We start from the raw sequence: 27589 nt of genomic DNA, 5'->3' as shown, positions 1-27589 counted from the left end.
AAGGCTGCTGTCAGAGCTGAGACAGTATGCACCAGAGTGGACATCGGTACTGGGATCTGGGTAGAGGCCGGAGAAGGATAAACAGGGGAAGATGTAGTAAAAGATTCCGAACAAAGAGGGACGGAAGGTCTAGCTGTAATGGGCAATCCCCTAGCTGCCAGAAGCTGGTCCACAACCCGCACTAGAGCTAATTCAGAAAAACTCCTAGTGGATCTAAAGGAGGCTGCTGAAGGAGAATCAGGACTTTCTAGAAAGGGGCTAAACCTCTGCCTCAAAAAAGGGTCGTAAGTTGGAGAGTATTTTGTCCTTGGCAGATATTCGAGTTTTGGAGCCAATGGAGCCAAAGAAACTGTCGGCACCACGGCTGGGGATGGTGCCAAAGCAGGTACAGTCATCGGAGCCATGTCGGATCCAAGGACACCACTGAAGTCAGTGGTGCAGAGGTTGGAACTGAAATAGGGGTGAATATCATGGACAGCACTGAGGGAGAAGATACAGAGCCTGGTGCCGGTGAAGCACTGAGCAGACTCGGTTCCATAACTGACGGAGATGCAGGAACTGAGTGATAACGTTTTTCCTTATGTTTTTGGTCTTTAGAGGGGGTGAGACCTCCGACCCAGACAGAGCCTCCAAAAAAGGTGTCTTGATTAAACCATCCTAAGGGGTGGTGAAAGCCACACACACTCTGGCTAGGCTTATAAATGCCCTAGGGCAGATAGCCTAGTACGAACCTATGAAACCTTTTAAAATAAGTTTATTTTTACGTTCTGCTAATATACGATTACTAAAACTAGAACAAATGTCACAGTCAGCTTTAATATGATCCATGCCCAAACAGTAGACACAACGAGCATGTGTATCTGATTTAGGGATCTTACGCCCACACTTGTCACACTGTTTAAACCCCAACTTAGCTTTGTCTGACATAGTAAGGCAACAGGGCTATCCTATAGAAAAAAACAAAATAAGGGAGAGAAAGGGTAAGAGAATACCAACAATGGTATTTAAAAATTACCACAATTGGTAAGGAAGGGCCTGTCAAAGGCAGGACAGAGGGACAGTACCAATAATGGTAGAAATTAAATTACCAAGGTAAAGGGTAGATAATAGAATTAGGTTATAGGCGACAGTGAGAAAAGGCTAAATTGACTAAAAAAATAAACAATTTTGAAGAGAAACTGTCTTAAAAATAACAATTTTCTACTTAGCTTTGAGATAGAGATGGCTAGCACGTCTGACTAGGAAGGTGGCAAACGAGATCTGGTGTAACTAGGAGAGGGGCATTATGGGTAGGTCTTAGCTGAAAGTTTTTGGCTGGCTCGAGCTTGGAAACGGCTGTATCAGTTCCGAGGACTTAACCGAGGTCCGAATAGTAATTAATGAACAAAGATTTACAATAGCAGATTCAATATTACTCTGACTAGCGCTCTCTCCTTCGGACTAGCCAATCAACACTCAGAAGGCGGCGGGGCTAGAGGCAGAGGTTTTTGAAATTAGTTGACCTACGAGTGGTAGTGATGCACACATCACATTCTGTTTTTTTGTTAACTTTTTAAGTTAATAGGACCATAATGAAAGGATTCCGCAGTTAAGATTTTTCCTTAGTCAATTTCGCTTTGTCCTAACTCTGGAGGTAGAGGACCAGGTGGTTGAGTGCGGCTAATAAGAGGGTAGGGTTTCCACCTTTTCAAATGCCCAAAGTGGGACATCTATGGTACAAACGTCAGATTTTGCAGGACAAGTTGGGAGGGTGGCCTAATGGTTTGGTGGTTTGCCTACACAAAACACAGGGTGCAGGGAGTCTCTCAGGGGGATAATGGCTAGGGCTTAAAATGCAATGTGGGGGCAGTAGCCTAGTACCTATATGATGAACCTACCTACTATAACAAAACATACCCGTGGCCAGTACAAAGGACAGAACTTCATTTTTTTGCCTAAATAAAAGATCATTCTTCTAGCATTTTAGTTCCTTATTCTGTTTCTTATAACATTTAGGTGTTTCAGATACAGAATAACTGTTTTATGCAACTATTACATAAAATATAGGAAATAATTTTGCTTTAAAATCTCAGGACATTTGCCATTTTTTCAATTTTTGTGCAGGACACAACTGCCCAGAGAGGGACTGTCCCTCACAAAGTGGGACAGGTGGTAACCCTAGAAGAGGGTGCATGTGACCCACACCTTTAAAGGCACAATTCCTCATTTTTTTGTTAAAAACTCCCTATTCCACATGGTAAAGATTAATCATATAGTCATTAACAAATAGTCTCGACGATAAATACTGAATAATACTAATTTCATCAACAGAACATTTTGCAAGTGGGACGTGACACATTCAAACCGATGTCAGCCTCCCAATTCGTTCCTCCTTAGAAATAATATAATCTGGAGATGGAAAGCGGATAACTATTCATATCAACTTGTTTTGCAAAGAAATCAGAAACCTTTCGAAGAACCTCACAATAAGTATGTAAACTTATCACAGAAGTCAGCGTAGCCAGTAACAGAACTGGGGAACAGGAAAACAGGAGCTACACGTGTCATACTAAGCTCCCAATCCTATTTCATTTCAATTTAATATATCAAACATCAGCACAACAACGGCAACTAGTATGTGTATATTACAGACTATTTTTCAGAGGAAAGATATTTCAATTTACTCCAGTTCCTTGCTTTATTGGCAGTTTAAGCTTCAATGACTAGGTATTGAGAATATAGTGGATCAAAACTACCGCCAAAGAAATCTGTTTTCGCAACAAAAAATACATACAACCACGCTTTACACTTTAAAACACTTGAATCACTTCTTACAACGTTGTGCTATTTTGTTTAAAAGAGAACTACGCGTCCCATAAGTAATGTGGCGAACGCAGTGATGACGTATTCAAGCGGCAAATCGGGCGCTCTTCGTATGCATTCCTTGTAGTTTGTCGGGATGATCCATGAATTATTATTGGCTCTTAGTGGTTATCCAGGTTCTGTATTTGTGTGGAATAAACGAAATGGACTGCAGGTAATTATTTAGTATAGTTAAATGTTAAGCAGCATAGAAGGACAAATTGCAATCAGTGACTAATCAAGGAGGAGTGATGGGTGTTCTGTATGTTGTTACCAAGTTTTTGTTTATACATCATATACCTCTGAAGTGTACCTCGTTAAGAGGATCGTTCTTCATTTGGTATCTTAAAACATTCATATTCCTCAAAGTTCAACATTGAAAGGATCTGTCACACATTCAGCGTTAACATTTTTTAAATGATATCCATAGTATATAGAACTTAATCATACTAATTCATTAAAAGAAATAGTACATAATTAGCAATATCACATTTCAACCATCCTATGAACTTTCTAAATTAAGCTGTTAGTGAGCCTTCCACATTTTGCCCGTTTGTTCCCCATTATGGTAGGTAATTGTCCTCATTTTGGAACTCGAAGGTTGAGAGCTATGCTAATTTGTGACAGGTGTGGAGAATGTTTGTTTTTTTTCCCCAGAAGTGTGTTCACGATTTACAAACCGCGAAATCAAGTGTAATAACAATCTGTGTAGTATATACAGAAACCGTAAATGAATATGCATTTATAGTGCAAGAATATATTTTTCTCTGTTTTAGTATAGAGGATTTTTGAGAGCCAGAATAAGTGACTTGCTGAAGATTATGTAATATAGTCAGACACACTGACGTCCCACTCACCAGGCTGAACAAGGAGAGGGTCACAGTAAGCTGCCTAACGGGCGCTAATCGCCACATAACACAACAACACTCTGGTCCACGGCAAGTACAAATACAAATATGACAGTCATTGGCTGGTGTGAACGACCTGACCTTTACCTCCCTGGACTACATGAAGAGACATAGAGGAGCTCTCTGATTCTGATCCCCAGGCCCAGGCCCCCTGACCCCTGACCTGACCCTGAGCTTCATCCTTCCTTCAAGACACCATATAAGACAAACAAGATGACAACAATTGGCAAATTGGCTTAATGTCTTCAAGTGTCAGGAGGGTGTCTGTCTGCCTGGATGACATGCTTGACAAGCCATGCTGCTGCTTGGGAAGCCATTGCACCTGTCACCCCCCCTCGGATATTGGCTATGGCTAAGGCTCCCCGCCACCCCCCATAGTGCCTTTTTGGGCCAAAGTTTAAAAACCGGCAATTCTAAAAAAAAAAAAAAGAAAAAGAAACAAAAAATGCTAATGCTGCTCCAGAAATGAAGCTCAAATCCTGCAATGCACCCTTCTCCTCAGCGGAGAACATCGATGTCTGTGCTGTAACTGACTGAAGTTGTAAGGCACCTGCACCACCCGGTTTTACCCTTTACCTCATACTATTGAGTTTTACCGCCACCTCACCGTTCCCCCAAAAATCCCAAAAATTCATATGTATAAATATTCGTATCCATATTCATACAATATAAACTAAGGATACCTCACGTTCACCATCAACATGCACGTGCAACTAACCATAGGCAAAACTAGCATACAAATTGCAACTACAAACTCAGGAACCCCCTCACACCAGACTCAGGCACTCGAACCTTATAAATGTATAAACACAGCCATAATGGCTCACCTGACACCATATTCATATATACAACAACACCAATATAGGGCCTGACTTTTAATACCCACTAGCTAGCAGTTCCCCGGTTCATCCCTTCATGGACTATGGAACAGCTACAGCTAGTTCCCATTCCCACAAAATGGAACTAAACATTCACACCAATATTATCAAAAACATGGGGACAAAAGTATATCATCATTGGTGATCAAACATGGTGCAAATAATCTCAATCCCTCATTGTCCCTCTGATCATCCACCACTGGTGTGGCTCACACTATCCCCATCCTCCCCCTCCCCCCACTCAACTCCACCAAGCCAGTAGAAGCCAGCGGAAGAGCCACAAAAAGCTACTATGAACACAATGGATCAAACCCAATCACAATCCTAAAAAAAACTCAGGACTGCATGGACAAGGGCAAACCCATCAAAACCAAGACTCTTTCCACAACAAACAACTTTACAATAAAGCTATTACAAGATAGAACAAAATCCATAAACCATTATTAAGTCAATGCTGATCATTATTAAATCAAATAAAGCCACCCTCATAAAAGTAAGCCTAGGATTAAAGACAAAAAAAAATATTCAGATTCAAAAGGACAATCATAAAAAATTTTTCAGCTATGTCTGGAACCCTGGGAACAATGAATACAAAATCAACATTAGAAAACAGGCCAAAACTTATCAATCAACAGACATACAAATGCAACACCAGACAGAAAAAAGACACCCAGTGCCCCTCCCCCCCCATCTCCCCCAAGAGAGATACTGCCCAGCCTCTCCCAGCCTCCCCCACAAATCAACAGAACAGGTGAGAGCTCTCCTGTCTAAGGCTAAAACAACACAGGCAAAATGCTGAAAGAAAGCCCGGCTGTGTGCTGCATAGGGAATTAAACCGATGGGAGGGCGCTGGCTGCTGCAGCGTGTTAATCCAAGCCTGCGGGCCACCCTGGCGGGGGCGCTCTGGGACCCCATACGCAGCCTTACCACAGGATGCTGCAGCACAAGTCCCGTCTGGAACCTGGGGTCCCATCCACAAAGGCGGTGCCTTAATGGATGACATAAGGAGGATTATAAAGCTATAACAAAATAGTCAAAGAAAGCCAGGAATGGGAGACGGAACCGATTAAGAACAATGAAATTTTGACTTGCAGACATTGGCAGACCTTGGAGTCCATTTGTCTTTGGCTGATTTTTATTTGTGATCTTGCCTTTGACACAAAGGCTGACCAGGCCTTGACACAAGGGCTTGCAGTCAACAGGACAAGACTCTCCATAGAACTATTAACAGGACACTGGCTAAGGTTGGTAAAAAAAACTGGGACACCACAGGGCTAGAGGCTCTGGCTATGTCAGACTCAAGTAGTGTCACAAGAGGGGCTGAACCCACAGGGTTAGATGTGCCCCAGTACTTCTCAGAGTGGTGTCCCAACAGTGGAGGACTTTGGCTGACAAAGTTTGCAGACTGGCCTTGTTAGGGCATCATGGCGGACAGTATAGGACAACATGGGGACATGTGGGAAGTAGAAGAGAAACGAGGTTCAGCAGAAAGAAGAAGCCACAGAAGAAGCCCAAGGAAGCCATGAAAATGACCAGAAACAGGCAAAAAAAAAATGAGGTAACCTGAAGGTCATAAGGTACAAAGGGACCAAAAACCCCAGAAGAAAAAAACAAGGGAGACCCAAAGGTTGCTAGACACTTCCTTTCTTTTGAGCACATGATCCACCCCAGTACAGAAGAGGTTATCAGGGACCCACCCACCCTGTTCACCAGTACCCTTTCCTTTGACGGTCATTGCTAACTGTCATCATCCCTTATCAGACATTGAGATCCTGATCATGAAGTATTTCACATCCAGATCTAGTGAGGTCATTGTTCCCTCATACTAATCCATACCCTCTGTCAAAAGGCCAGGATTCAAAAATCATGTATCTCACCCGACATCTGACTTTTGGGAGACTCACCCCAAATACTCCTCCAGAGGATAAGGGGGACTCCAAATCTGTCATATGCTGCCAGTGTTGAAGAAACTCCAGCTCTACAGTCAAGCATATGTCAAACCATCCAAATAAATGCATGGAACTTGAGCAACATACCCAATCATGCAAAAATGAGAGAATCCCTCATCCAAAAAACTCAGCAAATCCAAATCTGTAGCATGTCATGAGATATTGTGAGGCAGAGCACCTGGCTGGCTGGGTAGATGGAATCTTCTCTGTTGTGGAAGAGCACCTGTGGGGCTCAATAAAAGAGAAATCTTGTGAGGTGGATGTGAGGCAGATGCTAAACTGTGGATCATCTCTACCTCATTAAATGAGATAGGGCAGATAGCCTAATATCATCTAGAATTTTTGTGGCTAGAGGAGGGACAGAGGCACAACATAAACTAATGTTTTTATACACTATTTGAGAGATATGTGGTACATGTTGCAGATATGAATGGCAGGTAGCCTGATGAAAAAGATACAAGTCAACTATCTAAAGAAGAGGTGTACATTATGTAACTGTCAAAGTTATAAGCAAAACCAGTTGGCAGCGTAAGACAAGAGTGTAGCCAGCAATTTCAGTTTTGTACTCTTAGGGATCCCCATGCACCTTTCATTTTAAAAATATAAAGATTTTTTAAATAAAGAATACTTTTTTTAGAGTTGCTATAAAAAAAAAAAAAGGAGGAGGAAGAGTGAAAACTTTGCAAAACACACAGACAAACTGATTTCAGAAAAAGCATTCAAGGTTGTTTTTGGTGATTCCTTGTACTTCTGGTACCTCATTACCACGATCAGGAATGGGGTCCCATCTTGGCGGCGGTAGTGTTTGTGCAGTCTTGCCACAGGAGCACAATTTGGGGAAGACCTCAAAGTGCATCTGTTCCAATAGGGGCTTGGGAGATGGTCCAAACCTGCTAAATAATGCAGTGTGTACTAGGGGATTGGTATGTATGGAGGCATGTACCTGTAATAATCCAGCATAGCAGGTATTTGCACCCAACTTTCAAGCTAACTGAAGGGATGTTAGGCATATTCATAAGAACTTCTGTTTTCTCCCCAACTTGGTTATACCAGTGATGCCTGTCTCTTTCTTCAGGTCAGGTCAGATGGCTTAGTGGTAACTTGCTGTGGCTGTGATGTGCAGGGTTCTGGGTTTGAGACTTGCAAGGGCTGATTTCACTCCATCCAGGGAAACCAAGTGTTGGGGAATGAATGCGCTGATAATGAATGGGGACACGGTGAGTGTGGATATGAACAGAGACTAAAAAATATTTAAAATGGATGAAGGGCCCCATTCTTCTTTCAGTCAGGTATTCCCCACAATGACCTTTTGCTGAGAGATGTATGCAAGTATTAATGGTTAATGCTGGAGTTGTTTTGTTCTTTAAAACATTGTAAAGCTTAAACATCTTTATTCTCAGACTTTAGTATTACGTTTTTTAGCTCCTGGTTAGAGGTTAAATTAATGGTGTTTTAAACAGTTGAGCATTTTACCAGAAAATGTACAGGAGATGGACTAGCAAAATCAAGTTCATAGCCTATAACAGGACAAGTTTTTTATGTCCCTTTAAAATCATGTGAGACTCCTAAATGTACTTTATAGATGTCCTATAAACAGGAAATAATTATTTTTGCAGGCTTTAACCATACTTCAGTAAACTGGAATATCTGGATTCTCTATGTAGGATATGTCCAAAAGTTTTATTTATTTGTTTACCGGGGTAGCACACTGATCGGTATTGACCAGTCTAGGCTTAGACGGGGTGAAATATTAAACATTTCACAATCAAAAAATACAGAAATATAAGCAATAAGAAAGTAGCTCAGACCAGTTGCAGAGAAAAAAATGTGTATATATACAGTCTAGTAAACAAGCACGGTGAAATGCACAAGGAAGAAGAGTGTAGTATACAGTATATCCATTAGTTTCTGAAGTGGGTCAGTCTTCAGTGAATCTTGAGAGAAGAGAATGAGACTTAGAATGGGGATTTTATATCCTTTGTTGAAGCAGGAGCTTTTGGCTGAGATGAAGAATTGCTTTTTAGTTGCATTCTGAATTTGGAGTAGGTGTTGATTTCCTTAATGAACCAGGGGTCTCACTCTTGAAATGTTGGCATTCATAACGCCAAGCACTGACATGATGGGGAAAAAAATGAAATTGCAGAAGAGTGAATATCGAACCTTGCTCTTCTCATTTGAACTTCTTTTTTTGCAGGAGAGCAAGCCCCTGTGCACCCCTGATGTGTGTGGGGGAGCTTCAAACGCGCAAAAAAAAAAATATATATATATATATATATATATATATATATATATAGTGTGTGTGTGTGTGGTTGTGCATGTATATGCCTTACTGGGCCTGTTAAATCATTTTAGTTACTATTTTCACTGTTTGTAAAGCTTTTTAGTCATTTTCACTGTTTGAAAGTTAACTGGAAATTTTCTCCATTGTTAATCACCTGTTTGTTCTGATTTTTCTGTCAAGGAATGTGTCATACAGTTGATTTGTTTGCAGTTAAAAGCATTCTCTAGCATCTCCTTGCTCTTTTTTTTTTGTTTAAAACTTTTATTTAGTGTCTCACTGCTGTTTTCTGCTGTGGTAAAACAATAGTGCAATGTTTTCTGCCTAAAATAGTGTAGCTAGTAGCTGTAGCATAGTCCAGTCTCAGGGTTGCTGTTTTTGTTCCTGGTTGTTTGTAGTGGCTGTTTGTTTTGAGCACATTTTCTAGGCCATCTTGGATAAGAAAGGGCCCTTCTGCACTCTAGTAAGAGGATTGTGCTGATTGGTCCCTGACTGGTAAAGGTTGGCTGGTCTGGGGCTTGGAGTAAGCACCTTATTGGTTCTTTTGAGCTTTTTTTAAACTTGTTGTAGGTTTTAACTGGTATTTAACCCCACACCCTTGAGTGGGTTTCTGCTTATTTGCTCATCGCACAGCACAGCAGAGTGCCATGCAATTGTGCATCATAGTCAGACATTTAATTTTGGCAAGTTTTCCCTTAGATACAGCTAAATCCCAACAGTATAGCTGCTCATCTTTAGTACATTTCCAGGCAAAAAGACAGTACTATTGAAGCTGTGTAAGCACCCCATTGTAATAACAGCCTCAAGAGTTTTTCTGCGGCCCCACTCTACCTACTAGTTTAACATTGTGTAGCTTCTGAGGTATTAACACAACTCTCCCACTAGCTGTGACCTCTTTCCTACCATATTCCTGTTTCTGACCATATAAATTTACCTAGCACTATGAACGGGCAATTTTCCCACAGTTTCTCCAGCTAGCTTGGTTGATATGGGCATCCTGAGGCAGTGTAGCAACTACCTCATATACATAGACAACCCTCTACTTCTAGTTCACACAAACTCAACATTTGAGAGATGCAACTATATTAAAAACCTTGAATCAATACTCTCTCACACCAGTCAATACGTATGACACTGACAGGGTTGTCAGCATGCACACCTCACCACCTACTCCATCCAAACCCACATCACACATACCTACATATGCAGAGGTCCTCGCCACAAACTTACCGAAACACCAGAGACCTCCCAAACACAGACACAACCACGCTACACATAATACTTCCTCTGCAGAACACAGTACACAATAACTCAGGCATCAGTGTCTTACCTGTCAAGCCCATAAGGCTAAACATTAAACTAACATACTAGTCATAGGAGACTCCATCGTGAGACGCACAGATGTCCCTCGACCAGGCTGAATAAGGAGAAGGTCACAGTCAGCTGTCTGTCAGGTGCCAGGGTCCGCCATATCACACATGCACTCAAGTCTGTCAACAACAGTTAGGACTCTGTCATAGTCCATGTTGGTGTGAATGACTTGAGATGTACCTGTCTGGACTATATGAAGAGAGGGATCCCGTATACAACACCGACATTCCAGAATGCCGACACCATATGATCGACATTCAGAATGCCTACATTGTGAGAAGTCCATAGAAAAAGAAAATAACATTTCCTTTCAACTGCTAGCAGGGGGGCTATGCCCCCCTGTATCCCCCATGGGGTGCTCTGCCCCCCGCACCCCCCATAACTTTAATATACCAACTCCGAGATCTCACTACAGTGCATGAATGGAAATCTTTCCATTCTGCATTATAGTGAAATGCCGGTTCTGCATTGTCGACATTCTGAATGTTGTTCATATGTTGTCGGCCATATGGTTGTCAGCATTCTGGAATGTTGGCAAACTGAAGGGGACCCGAAGAGAGACATGACTGAGCTCTCAGACTATGTGTCTCGGGCAGGTATGGCCTTAGCCTTAAGCAGCATTTTACCTTCACCTAGAATGATGCCTCAGTACAAACAGAAAATGATTGACTTCAATAATTGGCTTAGTTTTTGGTGTCATTCTTAGGGGATCCAGTACCTGTCAGCCTGGGACGACATGATTGACAAACTTCGATGGTTTTCCAGAGGTAGTCTTGATCTGTCACCCCTGAGATTTTGGCTACTGGCTAAGGCTCTTGCCACCCTCATAGCCCCCTTTTTAGGCAGTATCACAAGGACAAAACTCCCGATGTAAAAATACCAACCAAAAACAACCTCAAGGTTATGTTGCTGTATGCTAGGAATTTTAACATGAAACTGCACTCACTGGAAGCATTCTTCACCCATGTGATTCAGACAAACATTTGTGCAGTCATGAAGACCTGGTCAAGGTCGTGTTGCTATATGCTAGGAATCTTAACATGAAACTGCACTCACTGGAATTATTCTTCACCCATATGATTCAGACAGACATTTGTGCAGTCATGGAGACCTGGTTCTATGCTGTGGAGAGCACCCCAGCCATACCAGATTACACCTCCTTCCACACCATTCAGACCACAAACTGAAGGCAAGAAAACTAATGGAGGCAGTGTGTCGATATTCATCAAGGATAAATACACCTCCAGATTGGGTTAAACAGTATGATGCCCTAGAAATACTTCAGATGTAATTAACTGTTAGTAGGACACCTATTCAAGTCATTGACAGCTACAGAACCCCCTCCATGAATCAAGATACACCCTCTGCCTATTTGGATTAACTTGAGTCTATAAAGATACATCCTAACAACATAGTTCTGGGCCATGTTAACTACCCTAGCATTGACTGTGTGAATTACTCATGCTGAAACTCACTTGCCCAAAGGGTCCTCAACTTTGTCAACTCCAGTGCTCTGGACCACCTGGTTGACACTCCCACCAGGGGTGCCAACATCCTGGACCTGGTGCTTACCAATATGGGAGACCACTGTAGCTCCCCCACTGTGAGCTCTTCCCTGGTGAGATTTGACCACAAATCGGTCTTATTTGAGGTAACTATCACACCTGACCTGCCCCTAGCAGCAACTAGACTAAAAAAAAACTTCTCCAAAGCAGATTATAACCTCTTATGGGATGGTATAAATAGCTTCATTGCACTTTTCCCGTCATATCCGCGGTGGTGGTGCTGCAGTAGCGTTGTCGCCTCACAGTCAGACGCTGTCCGGTTCGATTCTCAGTTAGAGCATCTTCTGCGTGGAGACATGCGTGAATGGGTGTACCTTCATTGAAGGTTGTGCGTCAGAGCCGGCATGTAAAAAAAAATGTACTGCCAATCATTAGCGGACCGCAGTTCCGCTGTGGCGACCCCTAACTGGGAAAAGCCGAAAGACACAACAACTTTTCCCATCATACGGAACTGGTAACAATGCCGAGCTCTACACCAGTGCCCTATACAAGCAAGTGTATAGCTGCATTGACTTGGCAGTACCTGTTAGGACCAAAACAAGCTCTTCAAGGAAAAACAAACCTGCCTGGTGGACAACCACCATTAACAGGCTTTACAATAGAAGGAAGAAACTGCAGTCTAAGAGTAAGGAGGTGGTTGGAGTTCCAAGATGGCTGCACACTGACAAAGTAACAGCTTTTTTCTAGCTCTCTCAGCGTGAAAACAGAAATTCAACAGAGAAGGCCAGTAGACTTATGTTTATGGATGTATTTCAGTAATTGGTTAGTAAGTACCGGCCCTGGATGCCAGGAATAAAGAAATACAGAAGATCTGGAAAAAATCAGCTGCAAAAAGTGAGGAAGAAACACTGACTAGGGAGAGCTCCGCAGCTGTTCAGCAAAAAGTAATGCAACCTTCAGACATGACTTCCAGTAACCTACAGGAAGATATAAGACAACTGAATACAAACCTGGTAAAACTAAACAATATATTGATAGAGTATATCAACACAAAGAATAAAAGGCTGGAACAAATGGAAGAAACTTTAAACAGATATTCAGATGAGATGATAAAGCTGCAAAAATCAGAGGTCGAAATGAAGAAAAGGCTGGCTGAATGTGAGACTGCTCAAGAAGAGATGCTTCAAAAAAACAGTAGAATTAGAGAACAGAGCATGTAGGGAAAACTTGATTTTTAGCTGTACCAGAGAAGCTGGAAGGAACAGACTGCATTAAATTTATAAAAGTACAAATAAGCAACTGGACTGGTATTCCACAGCAGGACTTATTAGATGAATGGGCACACCGTATGTATGCTCCAAATCTAGATATAAAAAAGCAGTCTAGACCTTTAATAGTAAGGATGCAATCCTACCAGCAGAAAGAGGTGATTGTCAAAACTGTGGCAGAAGGACAAAATACTAAAAGTAGGAGACAGCAAGAGTGTTTGTGGAGAATGATTACTCATTGTACACCAGGCAGAAGAGGAGTAAATTCATTCCACTATTCAGGGAATGTCGAGATGCAGGTGTGAAATTCAAACTGCCTTACTCGGTTGTCTTCAAGGTATTCTTCCCTGGAGAGACAAATTCCTTTTTTGATGAAGTACATGCTAAGGAGGAAATAAGTTTGTTCAACAAAACTGAGCTGTGAAACAGAAGGAGATTTGTCTTCTTGTTCCTCTGGTAATAAAGATCACATAGAGACTGCACCTGTGAAACCTTTTCCAGTATTTCCATGGAAAATGTTGGAGAGAAGGATGGGAGCATGAGAGTTGACTAGAAGAATTGAGAGTATGTTGGAAATGAAGCAGAGACAGGATTTGGGTGATGGAGAAGAATAATAATACAATTGGCAACTTAATGTATAATTACAATGCAATAATTATATTTGTGAAATATGACAGCACAAGAAAATCTGGAAATATTGGACTTCAAAATTTGCTGAGTGGGGGACTGTGTAAAGTATATACCCTATTTCATGTCATTAATGTTCTAAAAAATGCTTTGGGAAGGGGAAGAGAGGGGAGAATGCTAACTGTTAAGTAAAGAAAACACTTTCTTTTCTTACTAGTACTGTATTTATTTGTGTAGCATGGTTTTCTTTGCATGCTATTTTTGGGTGTAATGGGGATTGTAAACAGGTATTGTTTTTATTTTTCTCCCCTCTTCACTTTTTCTTCTTGTGCAGTTTTGAGAAACATGGGTAATATAATGAGAGGGAAAAAAAAGGAAAAAGGGAGCCTGGTTAAGGGGGCATGACAGAGTTCAAATTAACATGCTTTTTTCATTCTAGCGAAAAATAGTGTGTTTTTTTTCCATTCTTGCTTAGGGAAATGACTGGGTAAAAACCCTAGGCATTATCTAGTAACAAGTTTATTACAAAGTATGTAAATGAAAAAGAATATTAAATATTGTAAGGCTTTTTTTCTGATAAACAAGATACCCTTAGCAGTTTTGTGTCTAGTTTGTATGTCACTAGAAGATAATTTAATAAAGAGAAATGTCTTGGAGAAAGTATTTACTAAAAGCATTCAAGTGATTTCTCAACTGAGAGAGTTATAAAGAAATATCAAGTAGCACTTACTAATAGCACAGGCTGTACCATGCATCTTAGCATAACTAACCTTTCTTTTTGGTTAACTTTAGCCTGTCTGTGTAGCTATCAACTTAGAACTTATGTTGTTATTAGGAAGCAAAAACTTCAATATTTGAAGATGTACATAGTTTTGTGTATTAAGTTCATAGGTTTTAGGAATTTTTTTTTGGGGGGGGGGGGGTTGGTTGTTCTGTTTGAGGGCCTTCAAAAAACAAAAAGTTATGTAAGATGTGACAAAGGTGCAAATGGTTATGACATGAAACAACTGTATAAAAGACCAACCTGCCAAACAGTATATACATGTAACCTAAAAGTTGGAACAGACAGTTGGCAAAAGAGCAGTTATACATAAAAGGTGGTAATAATAACTATATAAGAAAACAATGCTTTCTGTAATGTCTTTATATCCGAGTGATCTTACAGATATAAAAAAGGGTAGTGAACTATACTAGAAAATGTAGGGTGCAAATATTTATGCTACAGGAGACACAGAACTGAACATGTGAATTTTGATAAAGATTTTCAGGATGGTTATTCAGTGGAATATCTGGGGCAAAGGAAAAGAGGAGTACTTATATTAATTGTAAGAGGAGCTCCAATAGTGATAGAAGAGGGAAAAAAAGATAATGGAAGATATGTAGTACTTAGGGGCTACTGGCTAGAGAGGAGGAGGTGGGGGGGTTGACATAATGGTTAAGATGTTTACCTTACAAGCACAAGATCCAGGGTTTGATTCTCAGATGGGGTAAATGGCTAGGCTTAAATGGCCCACAAAGGAGATTAGCCTAGTATTAACCTATGAACCTATAATGCAATAGTTGGAATGGTGGCCTAATAGTTAAGGTGTTTGCCTTACAAACACAAGGTGCAGGGTTTGAGTCTCACAAGGGGTAATTGGCTAGGCTTACAATGGCTCGCATGGGCAGTTAGCCTAGTACTAACCTATGAACCTATGATTACACTGGCATGTATTTACATCCCCCTTAAAACTGCTATAATGGAGCTTAAGAAAATTCTGGGAGAAATAATCGGCTTTCAGCAAGGAATTTTACTTATAGATGGAGATCGGAATTTGGTGTGAAACAGTGAAGATGTGTTTGAGGACCTAGAAGGGAAAATATAACAAAGGATGGTAGATTTTTGAAGAAATTTATGAAAATGTTTGGCATGGAAGATGTGAATTCAGTACTAAGAGTTTGCAGTGAATTTACATATTACTCACAGAGATACAAAAACTGGGCTAGGCTAGATAGATTTTCTTGAAATGCAACCAATAATAACTAAAATAAAAATGCAAGGTAAAGAAATAAAAATGACACTGGCGCTTTCCCACCAACGGTTGAAAAGAGAGGTATTTAAGGAACTGGTTGTGGAATTAATTCAGGAGCTACTAGAGAAAATAGAATTATTTTCTGAAAACGTAGCTAAGGAGTGGTATAAAATTAAAATGGAGTTTAAAACTAGGTTGGAATTAAAAGAAAGGGAAATGTGGTTAAACAGCAGCTATTGGCAAATGTTAAAGTATTGCAAAATAGGGGGGAATCTCTCAGAACAAGAAAATGAGCAACTGCAGAATGCTAAGCAGAAAGTAAGGGATTACCTCAATATGCACGAGTTTAGAAAGATTGTTGTTAAGCAACTGTTTTTGTTAATTCTAGAAACTTTTAGCACAACGACTCAGGCAACTGAATGTGGAAAGGGCAGTCGCCAAGCTTAGGGAGCCTATAACAAGAAACCCTGAGTGTAGAAGTATTAGAAATATTTTGGAAATTATGAAAATTTGTATAAAGCAGAGAAATATGAAAATCGAGAAAAGGTACAAATGGAAATGTTTATGGAAGAATTAAATATGCTAAAGTTAGAGGTAGATGAGGCTCAATTACTAACAGGATAGGAAGGGATGAGAAATAAAATGGCTATGTATATCCAATATACAGGAAAGTCCCTAGGAAAAGATGGTATTCCTGTGGAAGTTTGGAAGTTAGGAGGGAAAAAACTGATAAGGATATGGAAGATTTCTTGAACAGTATTTTAAGAGGAGGAGAAGTACCAGCATCCTGGAAGAAGGCGGTGGTAATGGTAATACCTAAAGAGAGTAAACTCAGAACTTGTCAGAGATTTTGGATGCATTTCTAGGCTTAATAAGTCCCTTGTGGTCATTAGCCTAGTAGACAACTATGAACCTACAAGATCCATCGGATCTAGCTTCATACAGGCCCATTTCAATACTAAACCACGATTATAAAGTGTTCATGTCTATAGTGGCTAAAAGAATGGCAAAAGTGATACCAAAATCAATAGATATGGATCAGTGTGGTTTTATGGAGGGGAGACAAACATTTGACAGTATTAACAGAACATTGATGATCCAGAGGAAAGCAGAATGTAAAAAAGTGCCACTTTTATTGGTGGATCTAGATCCAGAGAAAGCATTTGACAGAGTAGACTGGGATTTAATGAGCAGGGCAATGGAAGCATTTGCTTTCACTGATACAATTATAAGGTTGATTTTGAAGAATATATGTGGGATCGGAAGCACAAATTAAAGTGGGTGGGGTCCCCTACAATAATTTCTGCTTGAGTAGAGGAACCAGACAGGGTGGTCCACTTTCCCCTTTGTTGTTTGCATTATATTTAGAACCATCTGCAAATAAAATAAGGGACTCAGAAATTCAAGTATATAATTGGTATGGTAGTCCGGAAAAGCTGGCTGTATTTGCAGGTGATATTATTTTATGCATGACAAAACCAGAAAGGGACATCACAATGTTGTGGAACATTTTAAGACAGTTTCACATCTTCTCAGGATACAAAATTAGTGGAGCTAAAACAAAGATAATAGTGGTAAATTATGTACCCATACACAAATTGGTCCAATGATATCCATATTTATGGGGACATGATAAAATGCAGCATTTAGGAGTATGGATTAGAAGTGAGTCTGGTTGCAGCTAAGAATATGTGGGAAGAGACTAAACAGAAGATAATACAAAAATTGCGAAACTGGAAGTTTTGTTATATGGATACTAAGATACAATCCATTAAAATGTTTTTAGTCCCTTTAGTCTTGTACACAGGTCAGGCATACGTTTATCAACTGGAGAGGTTGTGGATAGCAATTAAAAAAAAAGAGTTGAAGGATTTTATCTGGGAAGGGAAGACGGCAAGGGTCAAGTGGGATAAGTTGATTCTATCAATAGAACAAGGTGGACAAGGATTACCTAATTTGAGGGGGTATTTTAGAGCAACACAGTTGAGGCTCTTATACATAACACAATCAGAAAACTGTAATTCATAGTGGAAAGGAACAATGCTGACACTGGGAGGAAGCTCATAAAATAAGGAGAGATTGGGATTTTGGATGCAGACTCTTAAGGAGAACAACCAAAATCATACAGCGTATTATATTAATAAAATAGCAGGGAATATTCTAAGAACCAGACCAGCACGAGAATGGAGAAAAGAGATTTTGCCAATAGGGGCGACTGTGGTCCGGAATACAGATAACAAGCAAGAGGGGCTGGAATTTATTGGAGAAAACTGTCAAAGGAATCCAGGTATCAGGAACAAATAACTAGAAAGGGAAAGATAATAGAATGGGAAGAGACCAAGAATTTGTTTGGTCTGCAGGTTAGAGATTGCCTTCCCTGTCAAGGACTGATATCCGAGTACAGGCAAAGAGAAAGAAATAGGGGGCTCCTAAATGAAATACCAGCATTGGTAGAGCTTTTAACAGAATTTAGATCAGAAGCTGCCATTAACAAAGGAATAATTATTAAAGTATATAAAATACTGCATGATAAGTATAAGAATTAATCAGATGAGCTTGGAAAGGATTGGGAAGAGAGCTTGGATAAGCAATTCATAAAGAGACAATAGGGATATATGTACATCTCCCAAATATGCAACAAAGTCTAGAAGATTTAGGATCTTTGCCTGGAAGTGTTTACAAAGGTATTTTTATACCCCAAGTAGACTCCAAAATAATTTTTCCTCGGGTGGATAGGAAATGTTGGAGGTGTGACAGGCAATGAAGAGGTAGCTGGGAACATACATTTTGAGAGAGTAATGAGCTGACAGACTTTAGAGATTCCCTGCAGACCTCTGTGTCAGAGATGCTGGGTGAGCAGACTGGACTGACTGGGGAGATGATTTTTTTGTTATGCTACAGAATCAGAATTTCCTATTCATAGTAAAGCCTTGCTGAGTCTAATTATGGTGGCTGCCAAAAAAGCAATTGCTAGAAAATGGAAATCAAAGTCTAGACCAAGTTTACTAGAAGTAGTGAATATAGTAACAGAGATAAAACAACTGGAATTGGGATCTTTAGAAAAGGGAAGGAGCAAACTACATAGGAAAAAAATAGGAATTGTGGGAACGATGTATGCATAACAGGAATGAGGTTGAAGAAGCAGGATTTGAATGAGTCATCTAATCCTTAACTGGCATTGACTGGATGTTTATAAGTGATGTATAGTATTTGCCACTACAGTTGTTTCAATGGTGTCTGTGATGTAAACCAACTAAATTGGTATCATTTTGTATGTTTTTCATTTATTTAAATGTAAGAGTGCTTTTGTCATATGTGAAAATTTAATAAAGATCTTTGGAGAAAAAAGAGCAAGAATGAGCTCACTGTAAACTGGAGACACTCCCTCCTCCACTTAAGTAAGCAAATAAGACTTCTTGTGAAGTCCTCCAAGACAAACTGAATCCAAGTTAGCTTTCTCAAGCAAGTACAACCATAAGGCGTTTTTTCAGTTACATCGTAACTTAAAAGGTAAGGCTCACATTTGCGCCAAACTGGTAGTTAATGGTAACACATACACTGAGCCACTGGACATGGCTAATCTGCTAGCCAAAAGGTTCTATGAAAACTTCACTCCCCTGTCCCTGCCACACATACTTCATGATGGATCTATATTAGATAATCGAACTTTCAAAAGTTCGAGTGTAATATGATCAACACCATATGATCGAATTTTTGAAAGTTCGAACATTTTAACGGAGATCTCCGTACAGTGCGGAATGGGAATATTTCCCTTTTCTGCACTGTAGTGCAATCTCGGCATTGGTATATTTAAAGAGCGGGGGATGTCAGGGGTGCAGGGGGAACTTTTGAAAGTTCGAGCGTTTTAACGGAGATCTCCGTACAATGCGGAATGGAAAGATTTCCCTTTTCTGCACTGTAGTGCGATCTCGGAGTTGGTATATTTAAAGAGCGGAAGATGTGGGGGGTGCTAAAATGTTCAGGTAGGTTATTTGTGTAGTTTATTTTTTTTTTATTAGATGTTCGAACTTTTAAAAGTTCGATCATATGGTGTTGACCATATGACAGTCGAAATTTTGAAAGTTTGATTATCTAATATAGACCCTTTATGACATTTCTATCACCTTTCCCCTACCTTGTATCTCTAAAGAGCAGGTCATAAGTGCCCTCTTTAAGGCCAAAAACACAGTATCAATGGGACCTGATAATATCCCAGGCTACATCCTACATGGGCTCAAACAAGAATTAGCATCACCATTGGCTACTCTTTTCAATCACAGTCTAAGCACTGGCTTCATCTCAGCTGAATGGAAAACAGCCCCCATTATCCCCCTGCACAAAGGTGGTGCCTCTTCTGACCCCGGGAACTACAGACCCATTAGCCTGACTAGCCTTATTTGAAAGGCCATGGACAAAATCATTATGGACCTTATCAACAAAGATATAGATTATAATGAAAACGATATATAGTATCTCCAGATCCTACCCAGTTTGTATTTGTCATGGGAAGCGCATGCTTGTTAAACCTGGTGGACTTCTTCGAGACAGCCACAAGGACCCACATAGGGTTTGCGAACTGGCTCTCTGGTAAAACCCATACAGTCAAAACAGGGGAATCCACCTCCAACAGCAGACCTGTTACCAGTGGTGTTCCACAGGGATCAATCCTGGGATTTCTACTGTTTTGAATTTATTTCTCCGAAGTACAAGCTAAAAACCAAGGGACTGTGGCTGACAAAGTTTGCTGATGACTGTAAACTGGGTGCGTTCATAGAATCTCCAAACGATGTCAGCATCCTTCAAGAAGGTCTTTTGCAAATAAATGATTGGAGCCAAAGTCAGGGCCTCAATGCAAAAAAAATGCATTATCATCCCTTTCAGCAAGGGCGATGTACCTGCAGATTACCTCATCAATGGCAATACCCTAAGTATGCACTCAGAGGTGGGAGATCTGGGCACTCAGGTTGACAACAACCTTGCCTTTGATCACCATGTCTCCAGAGTGGTAAGAAGGGCTTTCTGTATGGCTCACCTTATTAGTAAGGGCATTGCCTTGAGAAAAAGTGAAGTTATCACCTCTGTGTAGTCTTCACTTATTATGGCAATAATTGAACACTGCCCCTTTTGGCATCTACCTTTCAAAGCACCTGCAAGCAGTTGGAGAGACCACAAAGGTTCCTCACAAAGAAAATTCAAGGTCTTCAGCAGCTATCTTGGGTGAATCGGCTGAAATCACTGTCACTTTTTTCTGTTTCATACAGAGTACTCAGAGGTGATCTCTGCCTTGCATATAAGACGATCTCTGACCCCGCTTTATTGGAAATGGTGCACATCTGCAAGTCAAGTGGCACATGGTTTACTTGCTCTAAAGATCTAAGTCTGGTATGTGCCATCAATAGAACCTGCTGGAGGGACAGATTTGTCTCCCAGAGGTTACCGCCCCTTTGGAATAGACCCCCAATTCACATTAAACAGAGCACCTCATTGGCTCTCTCAAAACACAGTCTGGACGATTGGCTGGGTAACTGTAAATTCACCCCGGGGGTCTATCTGTGTCCCTCTTGGACAGGGGCAGTAGGTGCTGATCATGATAACAAGGGTAAAATTTGGCTAGGCTGGTAAAGGTACTTGGGGTATGTGCTTGCAAATGATTGTATGGCTGTGGCTTCCTGTCATTTGGGGTAGTAATTTTTCAGACAAATTTCTTACTCCCTGGTGGATGACTTCCCAAAGGAAAAGCAGGTTTATTAACTCCCCATGGCACTCCTCCTTTGTTTTTGATGTTCAGCCAGCTACCCAAGACCAAGAAACTTTATCACAAACTCAGAAAGGCCCCCAAACATTAAATTATCCTGCCCTTCCTTCCCTTGTGGTGGTGTCCAAGTCACCCTGAAGGACAGTTCTAGTGGCTGCAGACTGTGGCCCTGACTGCAGCCTAGGCGCTTCAATGGAATGTTGTTTTGTTCTCTGAGTTTGTTATGGTATGGAGGCCCATCATGAAGGATCAATGGTCTCTTTGTTGTCGTAGGTGGGTGCGTATTCTCCAGAAAGGATTTTCTGAGAGCCTAGGTTGTCTTGAGTTCCACACTTAGACTGAACATGCTAGGGTTCCATACCCTTATAGGTGATCACTAATATGAGTTTCTGGGGTTTTGCATTTTAACATCAAGATTGAGGTATCTTGGGGATTCCTGTATTCCTGCAATCTTGGGAGTTGATTTTTCTATCCTTTGGTAACAACATCTGACTGCATCCAGAGCCTTCATTTATTGCACTTATACTTGCCTTATATAAGGTGATTACAACTGTTTTTATGCATTTTAAAATCATTTATTTAATTTTGTGGCAAAAATAATAATTTCGTTTTTCTGGATCTGGTTGCCTTAAAATTGCCTTGCAGAAGGAGGAAGTAGCCAGGGACTTAGTTGTTTGGTAGTTGTTTTTTGTTCAGTCTGTCCTTGAGAGCTGCTTTTAAGTTTAGAAATTCCACTGTCATTCATCTTGTGGCAGAAGGTGTTTGCCTAGTCTGTCTGAGTTGGGAACCACTCTAGGGAGCTTAGAGTGTGTTTTTTTTATTGGCTAAGGGCATAGGAGTCAGTTTTCAGTTTTTTTTTCTCTGCTATAAATCAGGCAAGTTTGCGCAGTGCTGCACACCGAGCAGTGGCAGTTTGCAGTGCCCTACATAGTAACAAATGCTTAGACAATAACGTTTCCTTATAAAGTTAGGATTAGGTCCAAAACCTGTGTTTAATTAAGCTTAGAGCAGTTAGCTTGCACATGGAATAGCGCTGCCATATCCTAGCACTATATAACATCTTGCCCTTAACCCCAGAAACTACCTTAGGAGACATCTTTTAAAACTCTATCTTTAATCCTAAACACCCCACTGTATTACAGGACTGGAATGCGGCTTCCAAATCTCTCTGTGGCCAGCTCGGTAGATTTGGGCATCCTAAGGCAATGTAACAGCTGTCTTATGTTCTCCGACAGTCAGTTAATCATTAAAGAAAATAACACTGTATGTGAGGCATGTAAATACACAACATACTTGGAAGCAAAAGTCTGGCATACAAAGAACGTTATCAGGAATACCAATGCTACATCCCTCACACACCACACACCGTGCACACACAGATTGTCTTTTGTTGTGGAGCTTAAAAAAAAACCTTCCCAATCTTCAAAGACTTGCAAAGCCACCTAACTGCAACAATGCTCCTCACCAATCAGTAAAATGCACACCAAAAGCAACATGTCGCATAAGCTTACACCCAAAGGTCCCCCAAATGCAAAACCCGTAAGGCAAGCATATACTTACTTAATACTCTTGATATTGAGGACTTCATTGTGCAAGTCACAGATGCCCCACTCATAAGGTCAGACAAGGAGAAAATAACGATTATTTGCCTATCTGGATTCTAGAGTCAGGATCAACAGTGTGATGCATGCACTGAAGTCACTGCACCCCAGGTATCAATATGATTCTGTCATAGAACATGTGGGTGTAAATAACCTGAGACTTGCCTCGCTGGACTATATGATAAGAGAGACATAAGAGAGCTCTGGGGATATGTGTCGCAGATAAGTATGAGCCTTGCATTGAGCAGCATTCTGCCTTCACCAAGGATGATGCCACAGTATGAACATAAAATGGTTGATTTTAATAATTGTGTTTGTTTATTGTGTCACTCCAGGGAGATCCAGTATCTGTCAGCATGTGAGGACATGGTCAACACACCACATTGCTTTGCCAAAGATGGACTGCACCTGATTGGCTTTTGGATATTGGCTAAAACTTTATTCACCCCCTCGGAGCATTTTTTAGACAACGCAAAAATACAAAACTGCCGACATAATGAAAAAGTCCCCAAGCAACCTTGAGGTGTTACTGCTCAGTGCTAGGAGCCTAAACAAAAAACTCCACACCCTTCAAGCCCTTCTCACTCTGGAGAGTTTAGACATCTGTGCTGTGACTGAGATTTGGTTTTAAAGCCATAGAAAGTACTACATAGCCTTCCACATATTTAGACCAACAACAGCACAGATTAGGGTCAAAGGTGGAGGTGTGTTAGCTATATTGGCAACAAACATACCTCCAGGGTGGTTAAACAGGATTATATCATGGAACTCCTCTATGTTCAAGTCATGATAGATAAGGTTCCTCACTATATCATGGCTAGCTACAGGTCACCATCTATACCCCTAGAGTCTAATGACTCTTATAAATCTACTAGAGGTGCTCACCATCCAAACACCCTATTCTTGGGTGACTTTAAGTACCCCTCTGTAGACTGGGAAACTTCTACTCCCTCAAACAGTGCTTCCTGTACTTCATTAACACAAACCTCTTAGAACATATAGTGCACACACTGCTGCATGGAGAGGATTAAACATACTGGTTTTGGTACTCACCAACGTGGGAGAGAGTTGCAACTCCCCCACTTGTCACTTTCTCACTAGTGACTACTGAGGTCTGCTCATAACTCTCAACTGTACCAAATTCCTCGGTATTTACTGGTTTTGAGGTCAAAATAATGGGGTGTCACAAATTCCTAAGTGGCCCCTTCAGTTCCTGATTTTTTTTTTTTTTTTGGTATAAGTTTAAGTTATAGCTGACATCATCACACATCTCCAGCATAACCTGCAGTGTCATCAGCATGCAGGGGAGTGAGTGATGACATCGGCTTCATGAGGCAGTGACTGACTGCCTGTCAGATTTGGAGATTCAGCGGGAGATTTAAAACAAATAAAAAAGTTCAGTTATTTACAGCTGTGGCAGAGCCTGCCCATGAGTGACTTCAGTTCCTGCACGGCCTCTTTTCGATATGGCACATTACACTAGAGGTGAGTTAGCATTAAATAGATGGAAAAAAGAAAAAAAACAGTTGGGATAACACTTGATGATCTGAGAGAATGTGGATTTGCTTTCATGGTCATGTTTTTCTGGATACTAAATGAGCATATTTATGACTAAACCTCCGTGAATTGTTTGTGAAGGTGTATTATTTTTTTTTTTTCATTACTTGTTATTCGTTGACTATCTTTTTAAATAAAGGATAATAAACTGTTCAGATACAGCCTGGGTTTCATATTTTGCTAAGAAGGTCGACCATCTTTCCTTGGACAAGAAGAACAGCAGCAAGATGGGGGGTGTTCTTGGGTGCTGCTCCTTGGCTAGCTGGGTAATGTATAAATAATGTAGAGGATTTACTGGATGGGTGGTTGTATATCAGTGTGAGATGTTACTTGTTATTATTTAGTGACTTCAGTCTTTATGCTGGTATCCCATCGTTCCACTGAAGTGGGCAGGGTTGCATAATCATGTTTGCAGATTTTATTTTAATCATTGTCCCGAGTTTTGGCCAGTTGTACCTACTTTTTATGGACCGTTGTCCAGATTTTTCATGTTTAGAGGTTGAGATGTATGGGTTGGATCACAAACCTTCTCCTTTGATGTAAGAATCAACCTAGATAACCAAGCTAAATCAGTAACAGTAACTATTGTAAGGCAAACTACATCTCACTGTCAGTTTGTCAAAATTCTAGACTCTCTCTAACCCAAAGACCACAGCTACTCATGCAGAATTATTCACAAATCCCAATACAGACGTGAATGGCTGTATAGAGGCTTCCATACCTGCTTACAAATAAACCTAGAACAAGCACTAAAAGCAATCCCCCATTGGTGGAATCCTCACAGAAACAGAGTATATAATAAAAGAAGAAAACTCATGGCGAAAATCAGGAAGAGCAACTCCTGTAAAGACAAGTTCTCTGTTAAACAGACCTCTTAGCTTCTTGTTTAGTTGTATAAATCCAAACAACGCCATCTACAAGGTCAGGAGAATCGCAAAGCCTTCTATAACTATGTCCAGAACCTTAAAGGTAACATACAGTAGTGTGCTGAACTGGTGGTGAATGGTGCCACCTTCATAGATCAGGATGACATAGCAAGTGTTCTGGCTGATAAATTTAACTAAAGATTCAGCCCCCACTCCCCCCACAGCTCCACCAGATGAAATCCCATGCAGCAAATTACCCCCAACTATTAGCAGGGATCAGGTGCTGGCAGCACTTTCTAAAGGCAATAACAACTTTCCCAGTTGCCTCCTGAACAATCTGAAACATGACCTCTCGGGACCACTTGAGACATGTTTCAGCTACAGAAACCGGCTACATTCCAAGTGAATGGAGGACCACAACAGTTATTCACCTTGACAAAAGCAGACTATCAGCCTACCCAGGGAACTACAGACTCCTTAGTCTAACCAGCCTAATATGCAAAGCCATGGAATGAATTATCATGGCAATGATAAACAAGGACATTGGCTATCTAGGGATACTTGATTCATCCCAGTTTATCTTTTAAGGGAAGGTCATGCCTACTTAACCTGGTAGACTTCTTTTAGAGTGTCACCAAAGCAGTGGATGAGGGTAAAACAGTGCATACTGTGCATCTTGACCTAGCCAAGGCATTTGATATACTTCACTCAGACATTATTAACAAGTTCTCTGAAGTGGGTATAAATCCCTACATAACTCACTGGATTGCCAGCTAACTCACAGATAGGACCTAAGAAGTCAGGATCGGTGAGTCCACTTCCACCAAGAAACTGGTTTCCAGCAGAGTACCTCAGTACTTTGTGCTGAGCCATCTCTTGCTTGTTATCTACTTCTTGGAAGGCAAGGCTTCAGGATTACCAAGTTCGCAGATGACTGTAAATTTCAACACAGACAAATGACTGGTGCCATGTCCATGGCTTAAAACTCAGTGCTAAAAAGTTGTTATAATGCCCTGTGGGAAACTGTCAACCCAAATTAATTACTCCATCAGTAGAACACCCCTAAGAGTCGACCCAGTAGTAAGGGATCTGGGAGCATATGTAGAAATCAGTCTGACCTTTGACCAACACGTAAATAAAATAAGAAAATCATTCTATATTGCCCAACTTATAGGTAAGGCTATGGCATCCAGGTCCAAGGAATTTATAGTACTACTCTACTGTGCCCTTATCAGACCTATCTTTGGATACATTGCCTCCTTTGGCATGTATCTAACCAGATACTTGCAACAGTTGGAATGCCCACAAAGTTTTCTCACCAGGAGAATTCAGGGCATGGATTCCTTGTCCTACACTGATTGTCTAAAGACTCACTCTCTGTATTCAGTCTCCTGCTGGCTGCTGAGAGAAGATCTTTGCTTGGCTTACTGGGCTTCCTCAGACCCTTCCCTATGGACTTGTTGCACATGCGCAAAACAAAACAGCAACAAGCACTAGAGCCAGGGATCTGAAATTTGCTTGAGACACAGGTATATATCCCAGAGATTACCCCCTGGAATGCCCACAAAGTTTTCTCACCAGGAGAATTCAGGGCATGGATTCCTTGTCCTACACTGATTGTCTAAAGGCTCACTCTCTGTATTCAGTCTCCTGCTGGCTGCTGAGAGAAGATCTTTGCTTGGCTTACTGGGCTTCCTCAGACCCTTCCCTATGGACTTGTTGCACATGCGCAAAACAAAACAGCAACAAGCACTAGAGCCAGGGATCTGAAATTTGCTTGAGACACAGGTATATATCCCAGAGATTACCCCCTCTCTGGAACAGGCTCCCCATCCATGTGAAGCAGAGTTCTTCCCTAACCCAGTTCAAGTGCAGTCTGGAAAGTTGGGTGGGGAACAGGAAATTTATCCCTAATTTGGCAGCTATGTCTCTAATGGACACAGGCAACCTGTAAATATTTCATCTCACAGGCCCTAGATTGTAAATATTTCATCTCCCAAGATCATGCTTACATTTATTGAAGGTATCAGAACTTGTCAGAGATTTGGGATGCATGTCTTGGCTTAAAAGACCCTTGTGTTTGTTAGCCTAGTAAACACCTATGCATGTGTAAACGGAACATGCTGGAGAGAGACTGATATGTGTCCTAAAGGATCTCCACAGTATGGGATAG

The 27589-nt window shown here is 40.9% G+C and overlaps 1 protein-coding gene across 2 annotated transcripts in view; it reads left to right on the top strand.

Annotated features, from left to right (window-relative positions):
• The first annotated feature begins 2872 nt into the window (after positions 1-2872).
• TUBGCP4 (tubulin gamma complex associated protein 4) overlaps positions 2873-27589 on the top strand; it is a 944163-nt gene continuing 919446 nt past the window's right edge. Inside the window, exon 1 of one of the 2 annotated variants that reach the window (XM_044077538.1) lies at positions 2873-3016. In XM_044077538.1, the coding sequence (XP_043933473.1) occupies positions 2939-3016 (78 nt within the window). In that variant the 5' untranslated portion in view covers positions 2873-2938. The remainder of the gene's footprint in view (positions 3017-27589) is intronic. The other variant, XM_044077537.1, reaches the window with a different exon arrangement.

Source organism: Protopterus annectens, chromosome 7.part0 (assembly GCF_019279795.1).
Source record: "Protopterus annectens isolate FY-2018-M chromosome 7.part0, PAN1.0, whole genome shotgun sequence".
Classification (NCBI taxonomy): Eukaryota; Metazoa; Chordata; order Ceratodontiformes; family Protopteridae; genus Protopterus; species Protopterus annectens.
Note: the sequence above shows the minus strand (reverse complement) of the source record. Positions and strands in the feature narration are given on the sequence as shown.